This window comes from Oncorhynchus nerka, linkage group LG12 (assembly GCF_034236695.1).
Source record: "Oncorhynchus nerka isolate Pitt River linkage group LG12, Oner_Uvic_2.0, whole genome shotgun sequence".
In the NCBI taxonomy this organism is placed as follows: Eukaryota; Metazoa; Chordata; class Actinopteri; order Salmoniformes; family Salmonidae; genus Oncorhynchus; species Oncorhynchus nerka.
In genome coordinates, this window is record NC_088407.1 from 25,812,564 (window position 1) to 25,836,964 (window position 24,401).

General features: G+C 45.0%; 1 protein-coding gene across 1 annotated transcript in view; it reads left to right on the plus strand.

The window, feature by feature from the left end:
* Positions 1 to 24,401, plus strand: part of LOC115116116 (fibroblast growth factor 11-like) — a 244,106-nt gene that overhangs the window by 204,083 nt on the left and 15,622 nt on the right. The window contains exon 3 of the mRNA XM_065025420.1: positions 987 to 1,090. Within this exon, the coding sequence (XP_064881492.1) occupies positions 987 to 1,090 (104 nt within the window). The remainder of the gene's footprint in view (positions 1 to 986; positions 1,091 to 24,401) is intronic.

Consider the following 24,401-nt stretch of genomic DNA (forward strand, 5'->3'; position numbering starts at 1 on the left):
AGTAGAGAAAATGATACAGGCTATAATGTTGCACAAACCAAAAGCCCAGGCTGGCACAACACTAATGAAATCTTAGAATGTTAGGCACCGGCTGAAAATCAACTTTTTCAAATTACATATTTTAGGTGCAGGAAAATGAATGAGGCGGCATCTGGAATTATACTTTTTTTCATTGTCAACAATGATTTTTTTCTCGTGTAGAGGTACCGTATCCGGACAAATAGGTTCCGGAACGAAACCGTCCAGAACAGAGAGGTGCCAGATCCTGCCAAAATCCCAGAAGTATCCCCTTTCAAAGAGAAAAAAGAAAGTGGGAAAGGAGAAAGAAAGCGGGTTTACAGTGTTGTTAAAAATGAATTCTGCAGGTTTCACTCCGTAATGAATTACATAGGCTTAAAGCCTTCTGTTCTCTCTCTCTCCTTCTTTCGTACTCTTTCTTATCTTGCTCTCTCATCTCTCGCTCTCTTTATCTCTCTCACTCACCTTTCCCCTCTCTCTCAGTTTCTCTCTCACTCTTTCTGTCTTTTCCCCTTCTCTCTCTCTTTATCAGACTTTCCCTTTCCCCCTCTCTCTTTATCTCTCCATCTTTCCCTCTTTCTTTCTCTCTATCTTCTCTCCTTCCCTCACTCTCCTTTCCCACCCCTCTCTCTCTATCTCTCTCTCTCTCTCTCTCTCTCTCTCTCTCTCTCTCACACACTTTCCTTTCCCCCTCTCTCTTTATCTCTCTCTTCCTGGTCACTCTGACCCGCAGGTGGAACAGAGAGGCTTTGTTGTTCTTAAACTTCTGACTATCTTCCTCTCTTTCTTTTTTCACTGACGGATGGAGGTAGGGATGAAACGAGAGGAGGCTGTAATTGTGTTTTTCAAACACTGAGCATGTTTTTAGAAAGCAACAACATGTGTAGACTGCTCTAACATGTCTCTATCTCCTTCCTTCACTCTGCCCCTCCCCCTCTATATTTCCCTCCCTTGTGTCTGTTTTGCAGTGCAGTTCAACTTGATTCCTGTGGGACTGAGGATAGTAGCCATCCAGAGCACTAAGACAGGGCTCTACATTGGGATGAACAGCGATGGATACCTCTACACCTCAGTATGGCAACCCCTTATTAATTAAGTTATGACACTATCAATACCACTTGTACCGTAGTAATAACATCTGTACACGTCAGTATGGCAACCTCTTATTAATTAAGTTATGACAGTTACAGCAACCTGAATAATAGTCTACATAGTCTTGATTTCTCAAATGACTGCCTCGCCTGGTTCACCAACTACTTCTCAGATAGAGTTCAGTGTGTCAAATCGGAGGGCCTGTTGTCTCTATGGGGGTACCACAGGGTTCAATTCTCGGGCCGACTGATTTCTCTGTATTTATCAATGATGTCGCTCTTGTTGCGGGCGATTCTCTGATCCACCTCTACGCAGACGACACCATTCTGTATACATCGGGCCCTTCGTTGGACACAGTTAACTAACCTCCAAACGAGCTACAATGCCATACAACCCTCCTTCCGTGGCCTCCAACTGCTTTTAAATGCTAGTAAAACTAAATGCATTCTCTTCAACCGATTGCTGCCCAAACCCGCCCGCCAGACTAGCATCACTACTCTGGACGGTTCTGACTTAGAATATATGGACAACTACAAATACCTAGGTGTCTGGTTAGACTGTAAACTCTCCTTCTAGACTCACATTAAGCATCTCCAATCCAAAATTAAATCTAGAATTGGCTTTCTATTTCGCAACAAAGCCTCCTTCACTCATGCTGCCAAACATACCCTCGTCAGTTGACTATCCTACCGATCCTTGATTTCGGCGATGTCATTTACAAAATAGCCTCCAACACTCTACTCACCAAACTGGATGTAGTCTATCACAGTGCCATCCGTTTTGTCACAAAGTCCCATATACTACCCACCACTGCGACCTGTATGCGCTCGTTGGCTGGCCCTCACTACATATTCGTCACCAAACCCACTGGCTCCAGGTCATCTACAAGTCTTTGCTAGGTAAAGCCCTGCCTTATCTCAGCTTATTGGTCACCATAGCAACACCCACCCGTAGCACACGCGCCAGCTGGTATATTTCACTGGTCATCCCCAAAGCTAAATTCCTTTGGCTGCCTTTTCTTCCAGTTCTTTGCTGCCAGTGACTGGAATGAATTGCAAAAATAACTGAAGCTGAAGACTTATATCTCCCTCTCTAACTTTAGGCATTAGCTGTCAGAGCAGCTAACCGATCACTGTACCTGTTCACAGCCAATCTGTAAATATAACACCCAACTACCTCATCCCCATATTGTTATTTATCTTCTTGTTCTTTTGCACCCCAATATCTCTAACAGCACATCATCATCGGCACATCTATCACTCCAGTGTTAATGCGAAATTGAATTATTTCGCCTCTATGGCCTATTTATTGCCTTACCTCACTAATCTTCTACATTTGCACACACTGTACATAGATGTTTCTATTGTGTTATTGACTGGACGTTCGTTTATGTGTAAATCTGTGTTGTTGTTTTTGTTGGACTGCTTTGCTTTATCTTGGACAGGTCGCAGTTGCAAATGAGAACTTGATCTCAACTGGCCTACCTGGTTAAATAAAGGTGAAATAAAAAAAATCATAAAAAAACAGTAGGCAGGAAGTACCTGAATGTTCAACGTTGGTATGACCAATCGGAATCTATGCTTCAAGATTGTTTTGATCACACGGACTGGGATGTGTTCCGGGTTGCCTTTGAAAATAGTATTGACGTATACACTGAACTGGTAAGGGCTTCCCGAGTGGCGCAGCCATCTAAGGCACTGCTTCACAGCGTTGTTTGTGGCGGGCTGGATGCATGCACCCTGACTTTGGTCAGCAGTTATTTCCTCTGACACATTAGCATGGGTGTCTTCCGGGTTAAGCGAGCAGTGTGTTAAGAAGCTTTGCGGCTTGGCAGGATCGTGTTTCAGAGAACGAATGGCTTTCGACATTCGCCTCTCCCGAGTCTGTACGGGAGATGCAGTGATGGGACAAGACTGTAACTACCAATTGGGGAGAAAAAGTGGTAAAAAATGTATAACATTTCTTATTACATTTCATCAGGAAGTGCATAGAGGATGTTGTTCTCACTGTGACGATTATAACATATTCAAACCAAAAATTGTGGATAGCTGTCATGCCCTGACCATAGAGAGCTTTTTATTCTCTATGTTGGTTAGGTCAGGGTGTGACTAGGGTGGGTCATCTAGGTGATTATATCTCTATGTTGGCCTGGTATGGTTCCCAATCAGAGGCAGCTGTTTATCGTTGTCTCTGATTGGGGATCATATTTAGGCAGCCATTTCCCCTTTGTGCTTTGTGGGATCTTGTCTAGGTATAGTTGCCTGCGAGCACTTCATTGAGCTTCACGTTTCCTAATAAAGAGGATGGAAATATACCACGCTGCATCTTGGTCCACTCCTTATAACGATTGTAACAATAGCAGCATTCATGCAAAACTGAAAGTGTGAACCACCGCATTTAACCACGGCAAGGTGGCTGGGAACATGGACATGCACAATCAGACCAGCTATCAGGCAATCAAAGGTGCAAAACGACAATTCAGGGACAAAGTCGTCTCAGACAAAAGACGTATGTGACAGGGACTCCCGACAATCACGGATTATAAAGGGAAAGTCAGTCACGTCGGACACCGACACCTCTCTTTCGGACAAGCTAAACACCTTCGCCCACTTCGAAGAAAACACTGAGCCGCGAAAACACAAGCCACCGCTTCTAACGAGGACAGTGAGATCTCGTTCTCTGTGGCCGAGGTGAATAAGACGTTTAAGCGTGTTAAACCTCACAGGGCTGGCGGCCCAGACAGCATCCCAACCCATGTCCTCAGAGCATGTGCAGACCAGCTGGCTGGAGTGTTTACGGACATATTGAATCTCGCCCTATCCACCATTGTTCCTGTACCCAAGAAAGCGAAGATAACTGAACTAAATGACTATCGCCCCTAAGCACTCACTTCTGTCATCATGAAGTGCTTTGAGAGGCTAGTTATTTTAAGGATCATATCACCTCCACCCTACCCGACACCCTAGACCAACTACAATTGCATACCTCCCCAACAGATCCATGGATGATGCAAACGCCATCGCACTGCACACTGAAATATCTGTAAAAATGCTGTTGATCGATTACAGCTCAGCTTTCAACACCATTAGTGCCCTCCAAGCACTAATCTCTGGGCCCTAGGTCTGAATCCCTCCCTGTGTCCTGGACTTCCTGACGGGCTGACCCCAAGTGGTGAAGGTAGAAAACAACACCTCCGCCACGCTGATCCTCAACACGGAGGTCCTTAAAGGGCGAGTGCTCAGCCTCCTGCTGTACTCCCCATTCACCCATTACTGCATGGCCACGCACATCTCCAACTCAATCATCAAGTTTGCTAATGACACAACAGTGATAAGCCTGATTACCAACAATGACGAGACAGTCCTCATGGAGGAGGTGAGGGCCCTGGCGGAGTGGTTCTAGGACATAACCTCTCCATCAACGACAATAAAACTAAGGAGCGGATCGTGGACTTCAGGAGACAACAGAGAGAAAACGCCCTAATCCACATCAACTGCTCAACAAAATTTGGCTTGGCTGTCCTCGGCTTACCTGCCAGCGATTACAGCCTTGAGTGTTCTTGGGTATGACTCTACTAAGTAATTCACCAAAATGCATAGACAAACAAACAATCAAGGTAAATGTGGTTACATGAAATGAGAATGTGCCCTAGTGGGCTAAACCAGCATTGCGGCTTGTTAGACAAAAGGGGAAGTGGGGGTTGACTAAGAAGTCACTACAAAGTGATAATTGTAACAATTGAAATGCTAATCCTTTGCACATGAACGCTCACTCATTCAGGAACAATTGCAATCAATATATATATTTACGCTCAGCGTGTTATCTTGATCACTGGTGTAAAGTTAATTTATTTTGTAGAATTGTCCGCCTCTCTCCCTATCTCTCTTTGTCTTGGTTATATTGCATGGTTCAGGGTGACATTCATTCGTTTCGTTATAGAATGGATGTTTCGGCAGTTGTCATTCTTCGCATTCAATGATACTGAATTCCTAGCTGCAGACTAGTAATTAATATCAAAGACTTGTTCTTATTCAGTCGGTATCGATAGTCTAAGAGTTTAACCACGTGGTATGGTTAAAAGATTCAGCAAGGGTCTACAACCTTTGTACTTTCCTAATGGAGAAAACATGGTCTGCAACCTTTAGCCATCTCGTAAATGAGGTAAGGTCGGTTCTGCTGATCAAAAACCTGAGTGGGGGTTTTATTCGGAAGGCAGAAAAGGGCTGTCCCAGGACGCCTGACCCTAACTGGGCTCAGGGGCAGTCCTCTGATTTAGTTAACTCAAATCCCCTTTTTGAGTTTTCCTTCATTAAACAGTCCAAACTCATATTACACAATTTTACAAACAGTATCATACTCACTCATTCATCTTATACAACAATTAAGTGTAAACCTCATATCTGAGGATATTATATAAACAGCGTTATGGTAATGTGGCCACACTGTCTCCCATAAGCTTCCCCAAGTTGTGACAAACGGACCAGTTCGTAGCTGGATTTTTCACCGATCTTTTATACTTTCTCCGGAACATGAAATGTGTTCGTACCTCAAGTTCTGTGAGGTGGAAGGAATTGCTTTGTTCTCTATGTAATTTTACTCTGAGGAGATTCTCAGGAATTTACGACGTCTCCCTGACCACAGCAACCAAGTTGAAGGAGGCAAGGGGGAGGCAGGGAGAGGGGGGTGGGGCTTGCTATACCCAAAGAGGCCAACGTCATGACAGGAGCAATTGAATATGTTCGTAAACACTCCAGTCAGTTGGTCTGCACATGCTCTGAGGTTGCGGCTATGGATGCTGTCTGGGCCGGCAACCTTGCGAGGGTTAAAACGCTTAAATGTCTCGCTCATGTCGGCCACGGAGAAGGAGAACCCACAGTCCTTGGTAGCTGTCCGCATCAATTGCACTGTGTTATCCTCAAAGCAGGTGAAAAAGTTGTTTAGCTTATCCGGAAGCAAGACATTGGTGTCCGCGACGTGGCTGGTTTTCTCTTTGTAGTCTGTGATTGTCTGTAGGCCCTGCTACGTACTTCTCGTGTCTGAGCCGTTGAATTGCAACTCCACTTTGTCTCTGTACTGATGTTTTGCTTGTTTGCTTGCCTTACAGAGGGAATAATTACCCTATATTTCCAGTCACCTTGTCATAGTTTAATGTGGTGGTTCGCCCTTTCAGTTTTGCGTGAATGCTGACATCTTTCCACAGTTTCTGATTTGGGTAGGTTTTCATAGTCACAAGGGTACATATCCTATACATTTCCTGATAAACTCAGTCATCGTATTTGTGTATTCGTCGATATTATTATCAGAGGCTACCAGGAACATATCCCAGTCCGTAGCATGGATACTTCCTGTTTGAGTTCCTGCCTATAGGAAGGGAGGAGCAAAACGGAGTCATGATCAGATTTGCCCAAGGGAGGGCTGGGGAGGGCCTTGTAGGCATTTCGAAAAGCTGAGTAACAGAAGTCCAAAGTTTCTCAGAGCGAGTGCTACAGTCAATGTGTTGGTAGAACTTTGGTAGCATTTTCCTCAGATTAGCTTTGTTAAAATCCCCAGCTACAATACATTTGTCCTCAGTATATGTGGATATGGATATGTGGTCCAGTGTAGTTCTTCATTGGCCGTCGATGTTTCGGCTTGAGGGGAAAATACAAGGCTGTGACTATAACTCAAGTAAAGTCTCTTGGGAAGTAACATGGTTGGCATTTGATTGTGAGGTATTCTAGGTCAGGTGAACAAAAGGACTTGAGTTTCTGTATGTTATCACAATCACACCATGAGTAGTTAATCATGAAACATACACCCCGCTGTTCTTCTTCCTGGAGAGAGATTTATTCCTGTCTGCGCGATGAACTGAGAACCCAACTGTCTGTATAGACAGTATATCCAGAGAGAGCCATGTTTCTGTGAAACAGAGTATGTCACAATCCCTGATATGTCTCTCGAAGGAGATGCTCACCCTGAGCTCGTCAACTTTATTATCCAGAGACTGAACAGTAGCAAGTAATAATATACTTGGAGGCGGTGGGTGGTGTGCGTGCCTCCTGAGTCGGACCTGGAATCAGCCTCTCAAATCAGTTCAATTGCCCTGGGGGGTAAGAACAACGGATCCAATTTGGGAAAGTTGTATTCCTGGTCCTAATGTTGGTAATGCGGTATGTTACCGCTGCTCTGATATCCAAAAGTTCTTTCCTGTTGTATGTAATAACACACAAAAAATATGGGCTAATAATGTAACAAATAACACATAAAAAACTAAATACAAAGTTGCTAAGTAGCTAGAAGCACGGCTGCCCTATCTGTCTGTGCCATCTTGATAGCCCTATTTGGTAAAAGACCAAGTCCTTATTATGGCAAGAACAGCTCAAATAAGCAAAGAGAAATGACAGCCCATCATTATTTTAAGACATGAAGGTCAGTCAATCTGGAAAATATCAGTGTATTCGCAAAACCATAAAGCGCTATGATGAAACTGTCTCTCATGAGGACCACCACAGGAAAGGAAGACCTCTGCAGAGTTACCTCTGCTCCAGAGGTTAAGTTCATTAGAATTAACTGCACCTCCGATTGCAACCCAAATAAATGCTTTGAAGAGTTCAAGTAACAGACACATCTCAACATCAAGTGTTCAGAGGAGACTGTGTGAATCAGGCCTTCATGGTTGAATTGCTGCAAAGAACCACTACTAAATGACACCAATAAGAAGAAGAGACTTGCTTGGGCCAAGAAACTCGAGCAATAGACATTTGCAGGTGGAAATCTGTCCTATGGTCTGATTTTTGGTCCCAACCACCGTGTCTCTGTGAGACGCAGAGTAGGTGAATGGATGATCTCCGCATGTGTGGTTCCCACCATGAAGCATGTAGGAGGTGCGATGGTGTGGAGTTGCTTTGCTGGTGACAGTATCAGTGATTTATTTAAATTTCATAATTAACCAGCATGGCTACCACAGCATCTTGTTTGCAATGACCAAAAAGCCCCACCTCCAGGCTGTGTAAGGGCTATTTGACCAAGAAAGAGTTTGATGGAGTGCTGCATCAGATGACCTGGCCTCCACAATCACCTGACCTCAACCCAATTGAGGTGAGTTGGATCGCGGAGTGAAGGAAAAGCAGCCAACAAGTGCTTAGCATATGTGGGAACTCCTTTGACTGACTGGAAAGCATTAAAGTTGAAGCTGGTTGAGAAAATGCCAAAAGTTTGCAAAGCTGTCATCAAGGCAAAGGGTGAAGAATCTGAAATGTAAAATGTATGTGTCACGCCCTGACCTTAGATATCTCTGTTTTCTTTATATTTTGGTTAGGTTAGGGTGTGACCAAGGTGGGTACGCTAGTTTTTTGTATGACTAGGGTTGTTGTAGGTCTAGGGTTTTTTGTATTTCTATGTTGGCCTGATATGGTTCTCAATCAGAGACAGCGTTTATCGTTGGTGTGTCCAAACTTTTGACTGGTACTGTATTCCAGACTCTGACATTGCTTGTTTCGAAATGTCGTGATTTCTTTCTTTTTATTTTGGGGATTTGTGTGTATTGTTTTGTATCGTTAGGTATTACTGCAACGTTGGAGTTAGAAACATAAGCATTTTACTGCACCTTCGATAACATCGGCAAAATATGTGTACGCGACCAATCAAATTTGATTTGATTAGCATACAGCCGTGTCAGTCAGTACGCCTAACAAAGTAACAACACGTGGCTATAACATGTATCTCCCATTGTTTAATGTACTATCTATCATGATATCAGATCCAAAGAGATAATATACTTTCAATAATGCAGTACCTGATCATAGAAAAAAAATTCCGGTCCTGCATAATTGAAAGTCTATTATCTCTGTGGATCTCATCATATTGAACAGTCAAAGATACGGTATTCAGTGCCACTACCAATCTGACATAGTCTAATGCACAGTACTCATGCATCCCAAATGGCACCCTATTCCCTATCACTATAGATGGAATAGGGTGCCATTTGGGACGCATCCACATTGTACTGGTATGCAACTCTCTTATTTCACCTTGATGTGGGAGAGAGAGTGGAGAGGTAGACCGAGAGAAAGTAGAGCACTTTTCTAGTCTGCTGTGTAGTTCTGTTTAAGGTAGCTCTGCACGTTCACTTCGAAGTCGACATTCTGCCTGCAGGACCTGGGGTATAGAGAGGAATGGCGTGGCATGAAGTTTTTTAACACCGGCTTTCCGATGTGTCAATCTGCACACACACACTTTGATACACAAATACATACACACATGAACACAGGTATGAAAAAAACACACATGCACGCATTCACGAATGCACGTATGCACACAAACACACACACACACACACACAGAGAGAGACACAGAGAGAGACAGAGAGCGAGCGAGAGAGAGCACAGCTGTAGAGGATATACTTACACAGGCATTCTCTCCAGACAGAAGAAAGGTGACCCATTTTCGTAGGGGGAATGAACCACAGAAGACAGCGAGAGAGAAGAAAAGGTCATAGAGAAAATCCCTTTGAGCAGCCTGGTCTCATAGACTAGACGTAACATTATACATGTAAATCTGGGACACTTTCAAACTAGCATGATTTGTTACATTTGGTATGGTTACATAAGACAAAAAAAGTTACTTAAGGCGAATATGAACAGAGGGTAATTGGTCAGGGTGTATCGGTATTTGGTGTTTATTAGGACTCCCATTAGCTGCTGCAAAAGCATCAGCTACTCTTCCTGGGGTCCACATGAAAGGTGGGCGCATAACCCGGATGTCTAGCAACCCAAAGGTTGCATGTTTGAATCTCATAACAGACAACATTTTATGCTAATTAGCAACTACTTATTACTTTTTAGCTTCTTGCAACTACTTAACATGTTAGCGAACGCTAACCTTAACCCTAACCACAACCCCTAACTCATAGCCTAGCTACCATTTGCCACCTAGCTAACATTAGTGTTAGCCACCTAGCTAATGTTAGCCACAAACAAATTGGAATTTGTAACACGTCATACTTTTGAAAATTCGTACTAATTGCAATTTATGACATATCATACAAAATGGATGATCGACATCCACAAATGAATCCATACCATACGAATTGTAACATATCATACTAATCGGAGTGTCCCAGTTTCCTATGATATGTCTACTCCTAAACGGGAACTCAGTAGCCCCGAGACTGCCACACAGCTCCCCAGTACTGCAGCATAGAGTGCAGAAGAAATATCATTACACGGAGAGAAGCACAAAACTGTAACTTCAACTTTCTAAAGTTTTCCCTGTAAGTTAAAACTATCACTACTCTTTACTGTGGCAATTATGATCGAATCAATGCAATATTAGCCACTTTAAATGTGACATACCAAAGCAAAACAAACTATGCAAGAGATTTTGTGGTAGGCAGAACGCATCTTAGTAGGATTCTATTGCACATAACGTGGTGGTACTCTACACAGACCGGTGCGGCATAACCAATCAGAGCTGCAGTTGGCCTATATGCAAATAGACCATTGCCATATATAGATCTGTGCCATTTACTTTGAACTGGACTGTGTTTACAGCTGTGGTCGTGAGTAGATGTGCTTGTTTTGAGATCAAAGCAAAAGCTGCATGTGGCCCCGTATGCACATTTAGTTCATATCCTTTGCTAGTTAGTGAGTTCTTAGCCCAGTTATAGATCCTTTGTAATCAGTAAAAGGGGAGTGATTGCTTCCTACAAGAGCACAAAACGTGTACATTTCTGGACATCTTTGAAAAGAGAGTCAGGTAAAGAGCTTTTTTTTGTCTTAAACGGGCAGTGTTGTATTTTGAGACAGGCTTGAATAAGCTAAGCAGCCAATAAGCAGAGGGTTGCATATATTGTCTGATTCTATGAAGTAATGGTATGGAAAAAATAATGCATTTTATTTTGTAAAGTGGTTTCTTCCATCAAACAAACACATTTTCAGTCACCTCCTTGTCTGAAGGACAAGTGGATAAACAGGTTAATGTCAAGCTCGTATGTTTTTTTTCACAAATCTCATGGAATGTAGGCTTACATTAAACACCACACATTGGCTGCGACTGTAGGCTGAATGAAAGAACAGCTATTTCCATGTTAAATTATGGGATGCATTTTCTCCATTGTTTTTGATGGTAGGCCTACATTATGATCAAATAGCCACAGTAGCCTACTTGGCCACTTAAAACTGTAACTTAAAGCAGGTACAGCCTCAGTGTTCACAGTAAACGCACACTGGAAGTTGCACAGAATTTTCACAACTTTCAAGTTTTCACTCAGCAGACCTGAAATTTGCTCAGTGCCAAACAAATGAGAAGGAACATTGCCCCGAGACCAGGTGGCTTTGAGAGGGAGCTATTTCTTTCTTTTTTTCTATTTTTTCGAGTGATTCAGAGGACAGTGTGCAGAAATAGAGGTGATGGACATTCTCACTGAAAGCATCAGAGCGATAGGGGGGGGGGGGGTAATGGTAGGGACTATAGTGCTTGAGAGAGGGAGGGAGAGATAGAGAGTGAGAGAGAGAGAGAGCATGGAGAGGTGGGATAATGGTAGGGACGACAGTGCTTGAAAGAGAGCGAGAGAGTTGGTCATAGAGAGAAATTGATCAAATAATAAGAGAGAGAGAGAGAACAAGGTAAGGGTAGCGACTATAGTGTTTTAGCACCTCTTACATAATCCACTACAACACTAGAGGGAGAGGAGAGAGGGGGACAGCAGAATTTTAAGAAGAGAAATTGTAGAAATGGGCGGGGTTTATGACTGTGGGTACAGAAGCCATTGACGACCAAGGTACTGTCACCTCCGTGACCAGGTTGGTCACGGCAACAATAAGATGTCAAACCCAGTTGAAATGAAGCCCTGTCTGTGTCTTAAGTCTGGCATAATACTATTCTAAACATTCCATGCATATCACTAGAAAACTGCTAATGTTGGTTAAGTATTAAATAGCTCAATAGTGCATAGAGCAATATATCATGTCAAATAGCAGTTTGCTCCCACTATCTCAGCTTGAATGGACAACTCACCTTGCCTGTGGGAGAGCAGTACTGCGATGTCTTACATCAGAAAGGTGTACAGGTTCAAAGTGAGTCTAAGACTTTGACATCCCTACTGTAACTTTGACACATCCCTGACACGGGTGCAGAGGAATAGATTACTAGAGGGTAGACCAACAGCAGCATACTATTCCGCACGGCTCTCACATGCTCTGGCAGCATATTGATGTGCATTGCGTCATTCATATACTGATCAATACTGAACTTGTAGGGAATGGGTTTGTGTGCTTGTATGGTTTTAAAGAGTGCATGTTTGAATACTGGGTGTGTGTTCAAGATATATTATATATACAAAAGTATGTGGACACTCCTTAAAATTAGTGGATTCGGCTAGTTCAGCCACAGCCATTGCTGACAGGTGTATAAAATAGAGCACACAGCCATTCAATCTCCATAGACAAACATATAATGGCCTTACTGAAGAGCTCATTGACTTTCAATGTGTCACTGTCATAGGATGCCACCTTTCCATCATGTCAGTTCTTCAAATTTCTGTCTTGCTAGAGTTGCCCCAATCATCTGTAGTGCTGTTATTGTGAAGTGGAAATGTCTAGGAGCAACAACTGCTCAGCCGCGAACTGGTAGGCCACACAACCTCAAAGAACAGGATCGCCAAACGCTGAAGCTAAAAATCGTCTTTCCTCGGTTGCAACACTCATTACCGACTTCCAAACGGCCTCTGGAAGCCATGTCAGCACAAGAACTGTTAGTTGAGAGATTCATGAAATGGGTTTCCATGACCAAGCAGGCGCACACAAGCATAAGATCACCATGCACAATGTCAAGCATCGGCTGGAGTGGTGCAAAGCTCACCACCTTTGGACTCTGGAGCAGTGGAAACGTATTCCCTGGAGTGATGAATCACGCTTCACCATCTGGCAGTCCGACAGATGAACCGGGGTTTGACGGATGCCAGGAGAAAGCTACCTATGTTGTGCCTGCTCCCGCTCTTCCCCCCTGGCTCTCAAGGGCACCAGGCTCCCCAGCATTGGGCACTCTTGCCATCATCATTACGCACACCTGCCTTCCATCCTTCACACTCATCAGCGATTACTGGACTCACCTGGACTCAATCACCTCTGGTGTGTGTGTGTACCAGAACTACCCCCCCACACACACACACACACACACACCAACACAAACACACACACTTCCTTTCTGGACCAGTAGTCTCTCAGTATTAACCATTAATGTGTCTCTGTGGCAGACAAAGCCCCAACACATTATCATTGTGTTGTCCTCTGAGGCCACACACACACACACACACACACACACACACACACACACACACACACACACACACACACACACTAACCCTAACCCTAACCCTTACCCTAACTGTGAAACTAATTCCAACCTTAACCCTAAACCCCCTAGAGATAGCATTTGACCTTGTGGGGATGAACAAAATGTCCCCAGTTAGTCAAAATGTTGTTTGTTTACTATTTTTGTGTAGTTAAACACTTCCACACATCCACATACACTCCACTCTTGTCTCAATTAGCCAGAGAACACACTCTCTCTGCCAGTGTCCCAGGATATGTGGATGTAAATAAGGTTATAATTTTAAGAAGAAAGCTTTGTGTTATTTAGAGCTTTGTGTTATTTATGTGTACAGTCTCTCTTAGCGGATCAGGGAGAAGCTAAATCATTCCACTTCAGACCTACTGCTGGTATTTCAGGATCACTCAACTAGCACTTGTCTTTTTGCTCTTTACACTCAGAGAGAGAGAGAGAGAGAGAGAGAGAGAGAGAGAGAGAGAGAGAGAAAAAATATATAGATTCAGCCCAGTCAATGTGAAGAAACAAAAGTACTGTCTTTTAAAGAGTTACAGTGTAAGAATACATAGTGGATCACTTTACTTTTACTAACTGAAAACACCTACACAAGGACACAAGACAAACAACGTCGCAGAATGTGCGGCGTATTCAGAACTTCACAAAATCACTGAAGTGAAGTGAAAGATTGAATCCCTGTCTTGTAGCCTTAAAGGGTAGGTAGCAGAAACATAACCACATGTAACATATGGATTTGAATGAGTAAACCTATCAAAAGTCCCAATGCAAAGTAACATCTCACGTTTTTCTATTTTTCGAGTTATTGCATAAAACTGAACAAATCCCTTTGGGGGGAGGGGCGACGTGTCATATAGAGGACCTGGCCAACCAGCCTATTTCCTGCAACGTAAACTCATAAAGAAATATCTTCAAATGTATAACTTCAAATTAAATACAATTGTGTGCAATCATGACTACCCATTTTCAATAAAAAATGTCTGCCAACTTACAAGCGAATACATGATGAATTTATGGTTACAAATCAGCTTGCAAGGTTGCTAGGCAACAAGCCTGCTACATTAGTACTGCAAGAGTCAGCCAGTGGCTATCAGCACCTAGCTAGCTCATTTACAGCTGTAATAGCGAATTGAGCCACATTAAAGTAAACCACATTTTTTGGAAATACATAACGCCATCTGACCAGTTAGCGATCAAAGAATGTTATAGATTGTTATAGGTATGCAGTTATCTAGCCAGCCAGCTAACATTAGCCACGGTCGGCATAAGCTGCAAGCCAGAAAAACACCCTCGCCAGCAGATCAAAAGCAAAGAGAGAGCAGAGTCTTACAGATGGACGACTGGGCTGAAGGCCGTAGCTATAGCTAGCCTGCGAACAAGCAGGGGGAGGAGGGAGCACCGGGCAGAGGGAGAGTCAGTGAGTGTAATCCAATCGCGACATAGCGAGTAAAATCTAAAGTAGACCATCAAGAAGCGGCAGAGGGTACAGGGGACAAGTGGAACAGTCAACATAACTGCCAACACTCGGCCTGGAATGTAAATACATGCTAGCATGGCTAGTGGCAAACGTTAGCCAACTTGAGCTAACTATCGAGCTAGCATACGAACTAGGAAGCACAGAGTATGTTCTCTGAATGACGTTAACAATAGTGCATTGTGGGTAGTTCCGAAGATATCCGAAAATAAGTAAAAAAATATTTAAAACCCTCAAAACATAATTATGTATTGAGTTCTAGGTAACCAGATCGTGACTACAACTAAGTTAATGTCTTTGACAACACTGTGTTGTTACTATGGTGTGCGTGTATGTGTGGGTTTGTGTACGAATGTGCCTACCTGCAAGCCTGCCTGTATGTTTGGATATTGCTGAGTGAATATCCCTCTGTGCATAGCATGCTGTTAGAGAGAGCGAGAGAGAGTGTGTGTATGTGTGTTTGTTTGTGAGTGTGTGTGTGTGCACGTGTGCATGCATCTGTGTGTGTGTGTGTGTGTGTGTGTGTGTGTGTGTGTGTGTGTGTGTGTGTGTGTATGCCTGGGGGCATGGTATAGTACAGGACTGGTTCACTTGGGGTAGGTTGTGAGTGGTAGCATAACAAACAGCTGTACCAAACAGCCATATCATTGTGTCTGTCTGAGCAGAGTAGGAGGGATGGCTTGACAGGGGACCAGCCGCCCCCCGCACACACACACACACACACACACACGCACACACGCACTGCCTGTAGGGAGACAGCTCCCTGCGGCACATAAAGTGTGTGTGTGCATGCATCTGTGTGTGCGAGCATGTCTTCCTGATGGGGCCAGATACACTGAGTACTGCCTGTAGGGAGAAGAAAGCGCTCTGCAGCTCTCTCCTCTCTCTCCATCTCTCCTTATCTCTTCTCTCTCCCTTTTCTTGCTTGTCATTCCTTTTCATTCCCTGGCCAGCCGTCTACATCCGTCGTGCTAGCTGCCTTTCTCTCCTCCTCAGAATTGTGGTTTGCCTCTGGGCTTCTTTTTTAAATTTCTACCTCCCATCACTCGTTTGTCTTCGTATGTTCCTAATTTACTGTCTTCCACCTGCCTTCAGCCTGTCTTCGTATGTTCCTCATTTACTGTCCTCGACCTCCCTTCAGCCTGTCTTCGTATGTTCCTCATTTACTGTCCTTGACCTCCCTTCAGCCTGTCTTCGTATGTTCCTCATTTACTGTCCTCGACCTCCCTTCAGCCTGTCTTCGTATGTTCCTCATTTACTGTCCTCGACCTCCCTTCAGCCTGTCTTCGTATGTTCCTCATTTACTGTCCTCGACCTCCCTTCAGCCAGTCTTCGTATGTTCCTCATTTACTGTCCTCGACCTCCCTTCAGCCTGTCTTCGTATGTTCCTCATTTACTGTCCTCGACCTCCCTTCAGCCTGTCTTCGTATGTTCCTCATTTACTGTCCTTGACCTCCCTTCAGCCTGTCTTCGTATGTTCCTCATTTACTGTCCTCGACCTCCCTTCAGCCTGTCTTCGTATGTTCCTCATTTACTGTCCTTGACCTCCCTTCAGCCTGTCTTCGTATGTTCCTCATTTACTGTCCTTGACCTCCCTTCAGCCTGTCTTCGTATGTTCCTCATTTACTGTCCTCGACCTCCCTTCAGCCTGTCTTCGTATGTTCCTCATTTACTGTCCTTGACCTCCCTTCAGCCTGTCTTCGTATGTTCCTCATTTACTGTCCTTGACCTCCCTTCAGCCTGTCTTCGTATGTTCCTCATTTACTGTCTTCGACCTGCCTTCAGCCTGTCTTCATATGTTCCTCATTTATTGTCCTTGTCCTCCCTGCGTGACCCTCTCCCTTTCTCTCTTTCCCACTCTCTCTCACAACAAGCTCTCACAGTCTCACTATAGAATTAGTCGTTCACCTCTCTCCCTCATTCCCCTCTCTCCTTACTCTATCCCCACACCTCTCTCCCTCATTCCTCTCTCCCCCTACTCTATCCCCCCTCTCTCCCTCCCTCTCTCCCCCTACTCTATCCCCCACCTCTCTCTCTCTCTCCCTCCCTCTATCCCCCTACTCTATCCCCCCACCTCGCTCCCTCCCTCTATCCCCCTACTCTATCCCCCCCACCTCTCTCCCTCCCTCTATCCCCCTACTCTATCCCCCACCTCTCTCCCTCCCTCTCTCCCCCTACTCTAACCCCCCACCTCTCTCCCTCCCTCTATCCCCCTACTCTCTTCTCTACCATCCCTCCTCTCTCCCTCCCTCTCTCCCCTACTCTATCCCCCCACCTCTGTCCCTCCCTCTATCCCCCTACTCTCTTCTCTACCATCCCTCCTCTCTCCCTTTCCACTAAAGGAGGAGCCGTGCGGTGTGGCTGATGGCCATGCCTATCCCCAGCTCCTCGAGGAGCAGTAGGGACTAGAGAGAGGCTAATGATGGAGGGAAACTCCTTGTCATTGGTCTATTGTCTGAGGCGCTGCCTGCCTGCCTGGTGCCTGGGCTCAGCTACAGCTAACTCTGGGGTAACATGTGGAAATTGCTTTTTAATACAAAATAGTGCTCAGCCGGGTCTGGCCCACTTTATTAACTGTGTTCTGGAGAAACCCTCCTGGGCTGAGAGAGGGAGCGAAGGAAGGAGGGATGGGAGGCGGGAGGGTGGGAGATGAAGTTGCACACACACACGCAGACACACACACACACACACACACACACACACATGGACGGACAGGAGTACACACACACACACACACACACACACACAGTACGCAGGTGTAAACAAACTGACAGAGGAAGGTAGACATAATTGGGACAGCCAGCTCTGATCAGGCAGCAGAACTGACCGGCTTACTAACAGGCTGGGGAAAAGTTGGACCAAGTAAACTTTTAAACATTTATACAATGAAGATAAACTAGCAACACTTTAATAATACCCAAACACTGCTAATAACAGAGATAAGAGAAAGGGTGTGTTTTCATGTTATGTGCTATGTTTTACCTGGGTGACTCCCTATATAAAGTGAGTTCTAGATCTCCTGCTTTGGTTTTGTTATCTCCTTAATTATCTTCCTTCCCCCACCCCTCCCCCTTCTCTCCTCTCTCTCTCTCTCTCTCTCTCTCTCTCTCTCTCTCTCTCTCTCTCTCTCTCTCTCTCTCTCTCTCTCACACACACTCTCTGTATCCTCTCTCTGCTTCCCCTCTGCTATACTCCTTGAGTAGCTCTTTCCAACCCCTCCGGGGCCTTATTGAGATGCAGGAAGGCACTGCCCGCAAGATAGGGATCACCTCTCTCTGTCACGTGACATTACACAGCCCCGAAAGGGAGGAAGGAGAAGAAAGGAGGGGAGGGGGGAAACAGAGGAGGACGAGGCAGGAATGGATGTGGGGCACAGAGGGACACAGAGGGGGATGAGGAAGGAGTGGAGGAGGGGCACAGAGGGACACAGAGGAGGAGGAGGGAGGAGGAAGTATGGAGGGGGATGGAGGAAGCGAGGGAGGCAAGGGATGAGGGGTAGAAAAGAGGGAGGGAGGAAGGAGGAGAGAGGAGGATTCCACCACCTCCTAAATATAGTGCAGCTATAGCGAATACAATAAATGCATTTAATGTGACAGTTATGGGCCCAATGGGTGAAGCACTGAATGGACAAAGCCCCGAAGGTTCTGCATTCTGATCGCTACTATTTATCCATAGACAGACACAATACATATATTAATATACAGTATGATTCACACACACACACACACACACACACACACACACACACACACACACACACACACACACACACACACACACACACACACACACACACACACACACACATACACATACACACACACTCTCTCTCTCTCTTTCCCAATATCTATTATCACAGACACGCTTTATGAACTACATCCTGTGCCATTTAATGGCTGTCATACAGAACACTAACTGGGATAGATTATATATTTTGGGGTTTCTCAGCTCCCAAATCTATCATGCTGCTGTAATTTGTAATAGTTAGCTATTCCTTTCCCTGTGTGTGTGTGCCTGCGTGAGCTCGCACGTACGTACATGCCTTTGTGTGTGTGACAGAGTACATGCGAATGGTTTCTTGTCTAAGGCATAGTAAAGTATAGCCAGCTGTGTTTTGCCGCAATGCCATTGTTAAGACTTGAGGAGGTCATAAGGAACACCAGCTACTGTTGAGGGACATTTACCTCCCTATAGAACCACCCTAATGGAGTGTTTGTCTGTGTGTTTGTGCGTGTGTGTGTGTGTTGTTGAGATGATGCCAGAATGAGAGTGCTCCTTCTCTAGATAGACATTTCATTAGGATGTTCTGTTGATATCTTTGGTCAGTTGTAGGGGGTGTGGACAGGCGTGGAGACAGTGACACTGTGCAGTATATAGGCCTATACATGGAGAAAACTGTTGTGAGAGGGCACACACACAGTATACAGTGCATTCGGAAAGTATTCAGACCCCTTCCCCTTTTCCACATTTTGTTAAGTTACAGCCTTATTATAAAATTGATTAAATAACTTTTTTCCCTCATCAATCTACACACAATACCCCATAATGACAAAACGAAAACAGTTTTTTAGAAATGTTTGCAAATGTATTAACCTAAAAAACATAAATACTTTATTTACATAAGTATTAAGACCCTTTACTTTGAGACTCGAAATTGAGCTGAGGTGCATCCTGTTTCCAACGAGCATTCTTGAGATGTTTCTACAACTTGATTGGAGTCCACCTGTGGTATATTAAATTGATTGGACATGATTTGGAAAGGCACACACCTGTCTATATAAGGTCCCACCGTTGACAGTGCATGTCAGAGCAAAAAACAAGCCATGAGGTCGAAGGATTTGTCTGTAGAGCTCTGAGACAGGATTGTGTCGAGGCACATATCTTGGAAGGTTACCAATTTTTTTTTGCAGTATTGAAGGTCTTAAATGGAAGAACTTCAGAGCCACCAAGACTCTTCCTAGAGCTGGCTGCCCGGCCAAACTGAGCAATCGGGGTAGAAGGGCCTTGGTCAGGGAGGTGATTAAGAACCCGATCTCTAGGGTTCCTCAGTGGAGATGGGGGAACCTTCCAGAAGGACAACCATCTCTGCAGCACTCCACCAAGCAGGCCTTTATGTTAGAGTGACCAGAAGGAAGCCACTCTTCAGTAAAAGGCACGACAGCCTGCTTGGCCAAAAGCCACCTAAAGACTCTCAAACCATGAGAAACAAGATTCTCTGGTCTGATGAAACCAAGACTGAACTCTTTGGCCTGAATACCATGCGTCACGTCTGGAGGAAACAGCATCATGCTGTGGGGATGCTTTCAGCAGCAGGGACTGGGAGACTAGTCGGGATTGAGGGAAAGATTAACAGAGCAAAGTAAAACCTGCTCCAGAGTGCTCAAGACTGGGGTGAAGGTTCAACTTCCAACAGAACAATGACCTTAAGCACACAGCCAAGACAATGCAGGAGTGGCTTTGGGACAAGTCTCTGAATGTTCTTGAGTGGCCCAGCCAGAGCTTGAACCAGATCGAACATCTCTGGAGAGACCTGGGAATAGCTGTGCAGCGACGCTTCCCATCTAACCTGACAGAGCTTGAGAGGATCTGCAGAGAATAATGGGAGAAACTCCCCAAATACAAGTGTGCCAAGCTTGTAGCGCCATCCCCAAGAAGACTCGAGGCTGTAATTGCTTCCAAAGGTGCTTCAACAAAGTACTGAGTAAAGGGGCTGAATACTTATGTAAATGTCATAGTTCCATTTATTTTATTTTATACATTTGCAAGAATTTCTGAAAAGTGGTTTTTGCTTTGTCATGATAGGGTATTGTGTGTATATTGATGAGGGAAAAAAACGATTCAATACATTTTAGAATAAGCCTGTAACGTAACTAAATGTGTATACTTTCCGAATGCACTGTACAGTATATGACGTACAGTATCTATAGCGTACTTACAACTACCACTACTGTATACATTAAACACACAAAACCTTTTAAACCGCTGCTGTCCACACACCATACGAGTGTTAGACTCAGGTCAACTACCCTTTTTTCCCCCACAGTAAGAACCAGACTGAATGTCGGCGTGTTAGTACATATCCCTGTCATGCCAAACAGTCACATAAGATAAACCCTGAAGGGAGTGTACCTAGTTGGAGGTGTTCGGATGTGACCCGGAATGAACTAGGAACACTGTGTTCAAACTGTTGCGTGTTCGTTCAACCCTGTCCTCAGGTTGTGTCAGGGTGATTACTCATGTCTGGTTTAGGAGGGGGGTTGAGATGGTTGAGGGGTGGGGTTTTGCTCCCTCTTTTGCCCCCTAGCCCTTGGCCCCTGGCCCTGACGGATGAGCTCATTAGTCAATACCGCTAGAACCTGCAAGGATCCACACTGGCCTCAGAGACCACCCTGTGCTGTGCAACACACACACACGCAGGGACGCAGGAGTGCACGTACGCACGCACGCACGCACGCACACACCCGCACACACACACACACACACACACACACACACACACACACACACACACAGGCACACACGCAGGAGTGCACACGTACAAACACACAAACAAACACATATGGATACATGCACATACACATCTCCCCTTCTGTCCCTCTCTTGTGACCTTCCACACCTTCCATCGAATCAGAAAACGCTTGTCTCTTTTCCATCGAGTCAGCACTCCCTCTCTCCCTCCTTCCCTTTATTCAAACTCTCTCTTTTTCTCATTCTGTCTATCCTCTTCTTCTTCACTCTTCTCCCCCTCCCTTTCCTTAAACTGACCTAGCAGCGAAGGCATGCAGACACACGTGGGCTTCAGGTATGGGGGGAGGTAGAGCGGTAGAAAGAGATGGAGCGAGAGAGGAGGGCAAGGTTGAGAGGTAGGAGAGATGGGGGTTGAGAGAGAGGGAGAAAGAGAGAGAGGGAGGGAGAGGGAGGGAGGGAGGGGGGGGGGAGAGAGAGAAAGAGAGAGGGGGAGGGAGAGAGAAAGAGAGAGAGGGAGGGCGAGAGGGAGAGGGCTGTGGGGGGTGGGTAGGTTAGTTCTAGTTTCCTCTGGAAAATCCCCAAACGCTCAGCGGGGTCTGGCAGACAAGGTGAGATGCAGAGGACAACCCCCCTCCTCCTCCTCTCCTCCTCCTCCTCCTCCTCCTCTCCAGCTGTTCTGAACACGGTGTGTGTTTTTGTGTGTGTGTGTGTGTGTGTGTCAGTGGGGTCAGGGACTGTGAAGGCTCCAGCAGCTCAGGGATCCAGGTAAGAAAGATCCAAGGTGATAATTTAGCTGCCCGTTGATTGGCTTATGACCCCTCCATGCACCTGGACTACAGTACCTGAAACCCTCTTTTACACACACTTCCTTTATTATGCCCTAATTGTCTCTATACTAAAGGACGGACGGCTTTAATGAGTGATATGGGACGTTCTCGTTCTCGTCAAGTCTTTTATGGGCCGTTTATAAGGATGTTTTGTATCCGTTGACGTCTTAGATGACGTTGGAGACAGCGACGGTGTCACGTAAAACCTGTCACACAGACACGCACACACACACATTTACACACACACATTTACACACACACACGTTGTATCTGATCAACGGTGTGAAATACCATTGTTCTCAGGGAGACAGCCAATAAGTGTCAGGATGGTTAAACCCAGGATTAACCTTTAGTTGGCCGATTCCGAGCTTGGAAGCGTTTCTATCTTCTCCATGCTTGGGTGGATGCAACCAAAGCCTAATCCTGTTTTTTTCTTCTTTGCACTAATGCCTATTGACTTTTCACAGAGGTCCTACATGAAATCAATTCTCCAGTTGACTGCTTTGAGAGCTGAATGGTTAATGTCAACCCAGCAAGTACTGGTGGAGGAGAGATGAGGAGAAAGAGGGAGTGGGGGAGAGAGGTGGAGTAGAAGACTGGGGGGTTCTGGTTGGTGCAAATGTCTGGAAATCAACCTGGTTCCTGCTACATGTGCAAGCTCAGAGTTGAGCAAGTAGGATGTAAATAGTTGTTTCCATCTTGCTCACACACTCTCTCTCGCTCTTTCTCTTCCTCTTCCTCCCACTCTCTCTCTCTCTTTCTCTCTCGCATGCTTGCATCTCCATTCTGTTCTCTCATCTATCTCTGTCCCAAATCCTTAACCCTCAACACTCCCTCTCCCTTCCTCCCTCCCCTTCTCACCCTCATCTCTCTCTCTCTGTTCAGGATTAATTTATGTAATGTGGTGTGTGAGAGAGGATGTGCCCATTACAAATCTGCCTCAAATATGCAACAGGAGGGATTGATTTAGCAACAACAAAAAACCTAAATGAAATCCTCACATGTGTAACGCAGGTGTCGAACCTGAGTGGATTTTAGCCTGTTTTAAGAGGGCCAATGCAGTGGGAGATCTAAGGTTAGGTGTTTTGGAGAAGTGGTCTCTGTGTTAGTATTGTATCACCAACAGCAGCAAGGCAGAGTGTACTACAAGCCCCAGGCAACCTGTGTGTTTGAGCAGCCCCTGCTGGAGAGAAGTGGAATTGCAATAGTGATACAGTTTTGGGACCATATTTATTTAAATTGTTGTCATTTAGCAGACACTATTATCCAGAGTGGGTGGCAGGTAGCCTAGCGGTTAAGCCGGTGACATGGGTGTCGATTTAAGGCAGCACTCCGCACCTCTCTGATTCAGATGGGTTGGGTTAAATGTGGAAGACACATTTTGGTTGAATGCCTTCAGTTGTGTAACGGACTAGGTATCCCTTTTCCCAATTTACAGGCGAAATTAGGGTTAAGTGGTTTGCTCAAGGGCACATTGACAGGTTCTTCACTTTGTCTGCTTTGAAACAGCAACCTTTCAGTAACTGGAGCAACACGCTAACCGCTAGGATACCTACTGCCCGCATTCATTGTCTCATATCAGAGTGTGATGTGTATGATAATATGATGTGTGTGATGATCATGTGATTCTAGATCTGTACTGGTTGGTTGGTTAGAGAGTGAAAGAGTGACCACTGGTTGGTTAGAGAGTGAAAAAGTGACCACTGGTTGGTTAGAGAGTGAAAGAGTAACCACTGGTTGGTTAGAGAGTGAAAGAGTGACCACTGGTTGGTTAGAGAGTGAAAAAGTGACCACTGGTTGGTTAGAGAGTGAAAGAGTAACCACTGGTTGGTTAGAGAGTGAAAGAGTAACCACTGGTTGGTTAGAGAGTGAAAGAGTGACCACTGGTTGGTTAGAGAGTGAAAGAGTAACCACTGGTTGGTTAGAGAGTGAAAGAGTAACCACTGGCTGGTTAGAGAGTGAAAGAGTAACCACTGGTTGGTTAGAGAGTGAAAGAGTAACCACTGGTTGGTTAGAGAGTGAAAAAGTGACCACTGGTTGGTTAGAGAGTGAAAGAGTAACCACTGGTTGGTTAGAGAGTGAAAGAGTAACCACTGGTTGGTTAGAGAGTGAAAGAGTAACCACTGGTTGGTTAGAGAGTGAAAGAGTAACCACTGGTTGGTTAGAGAGTGAAAGAGTAACCACTGGTTGGTTAGAGAGTG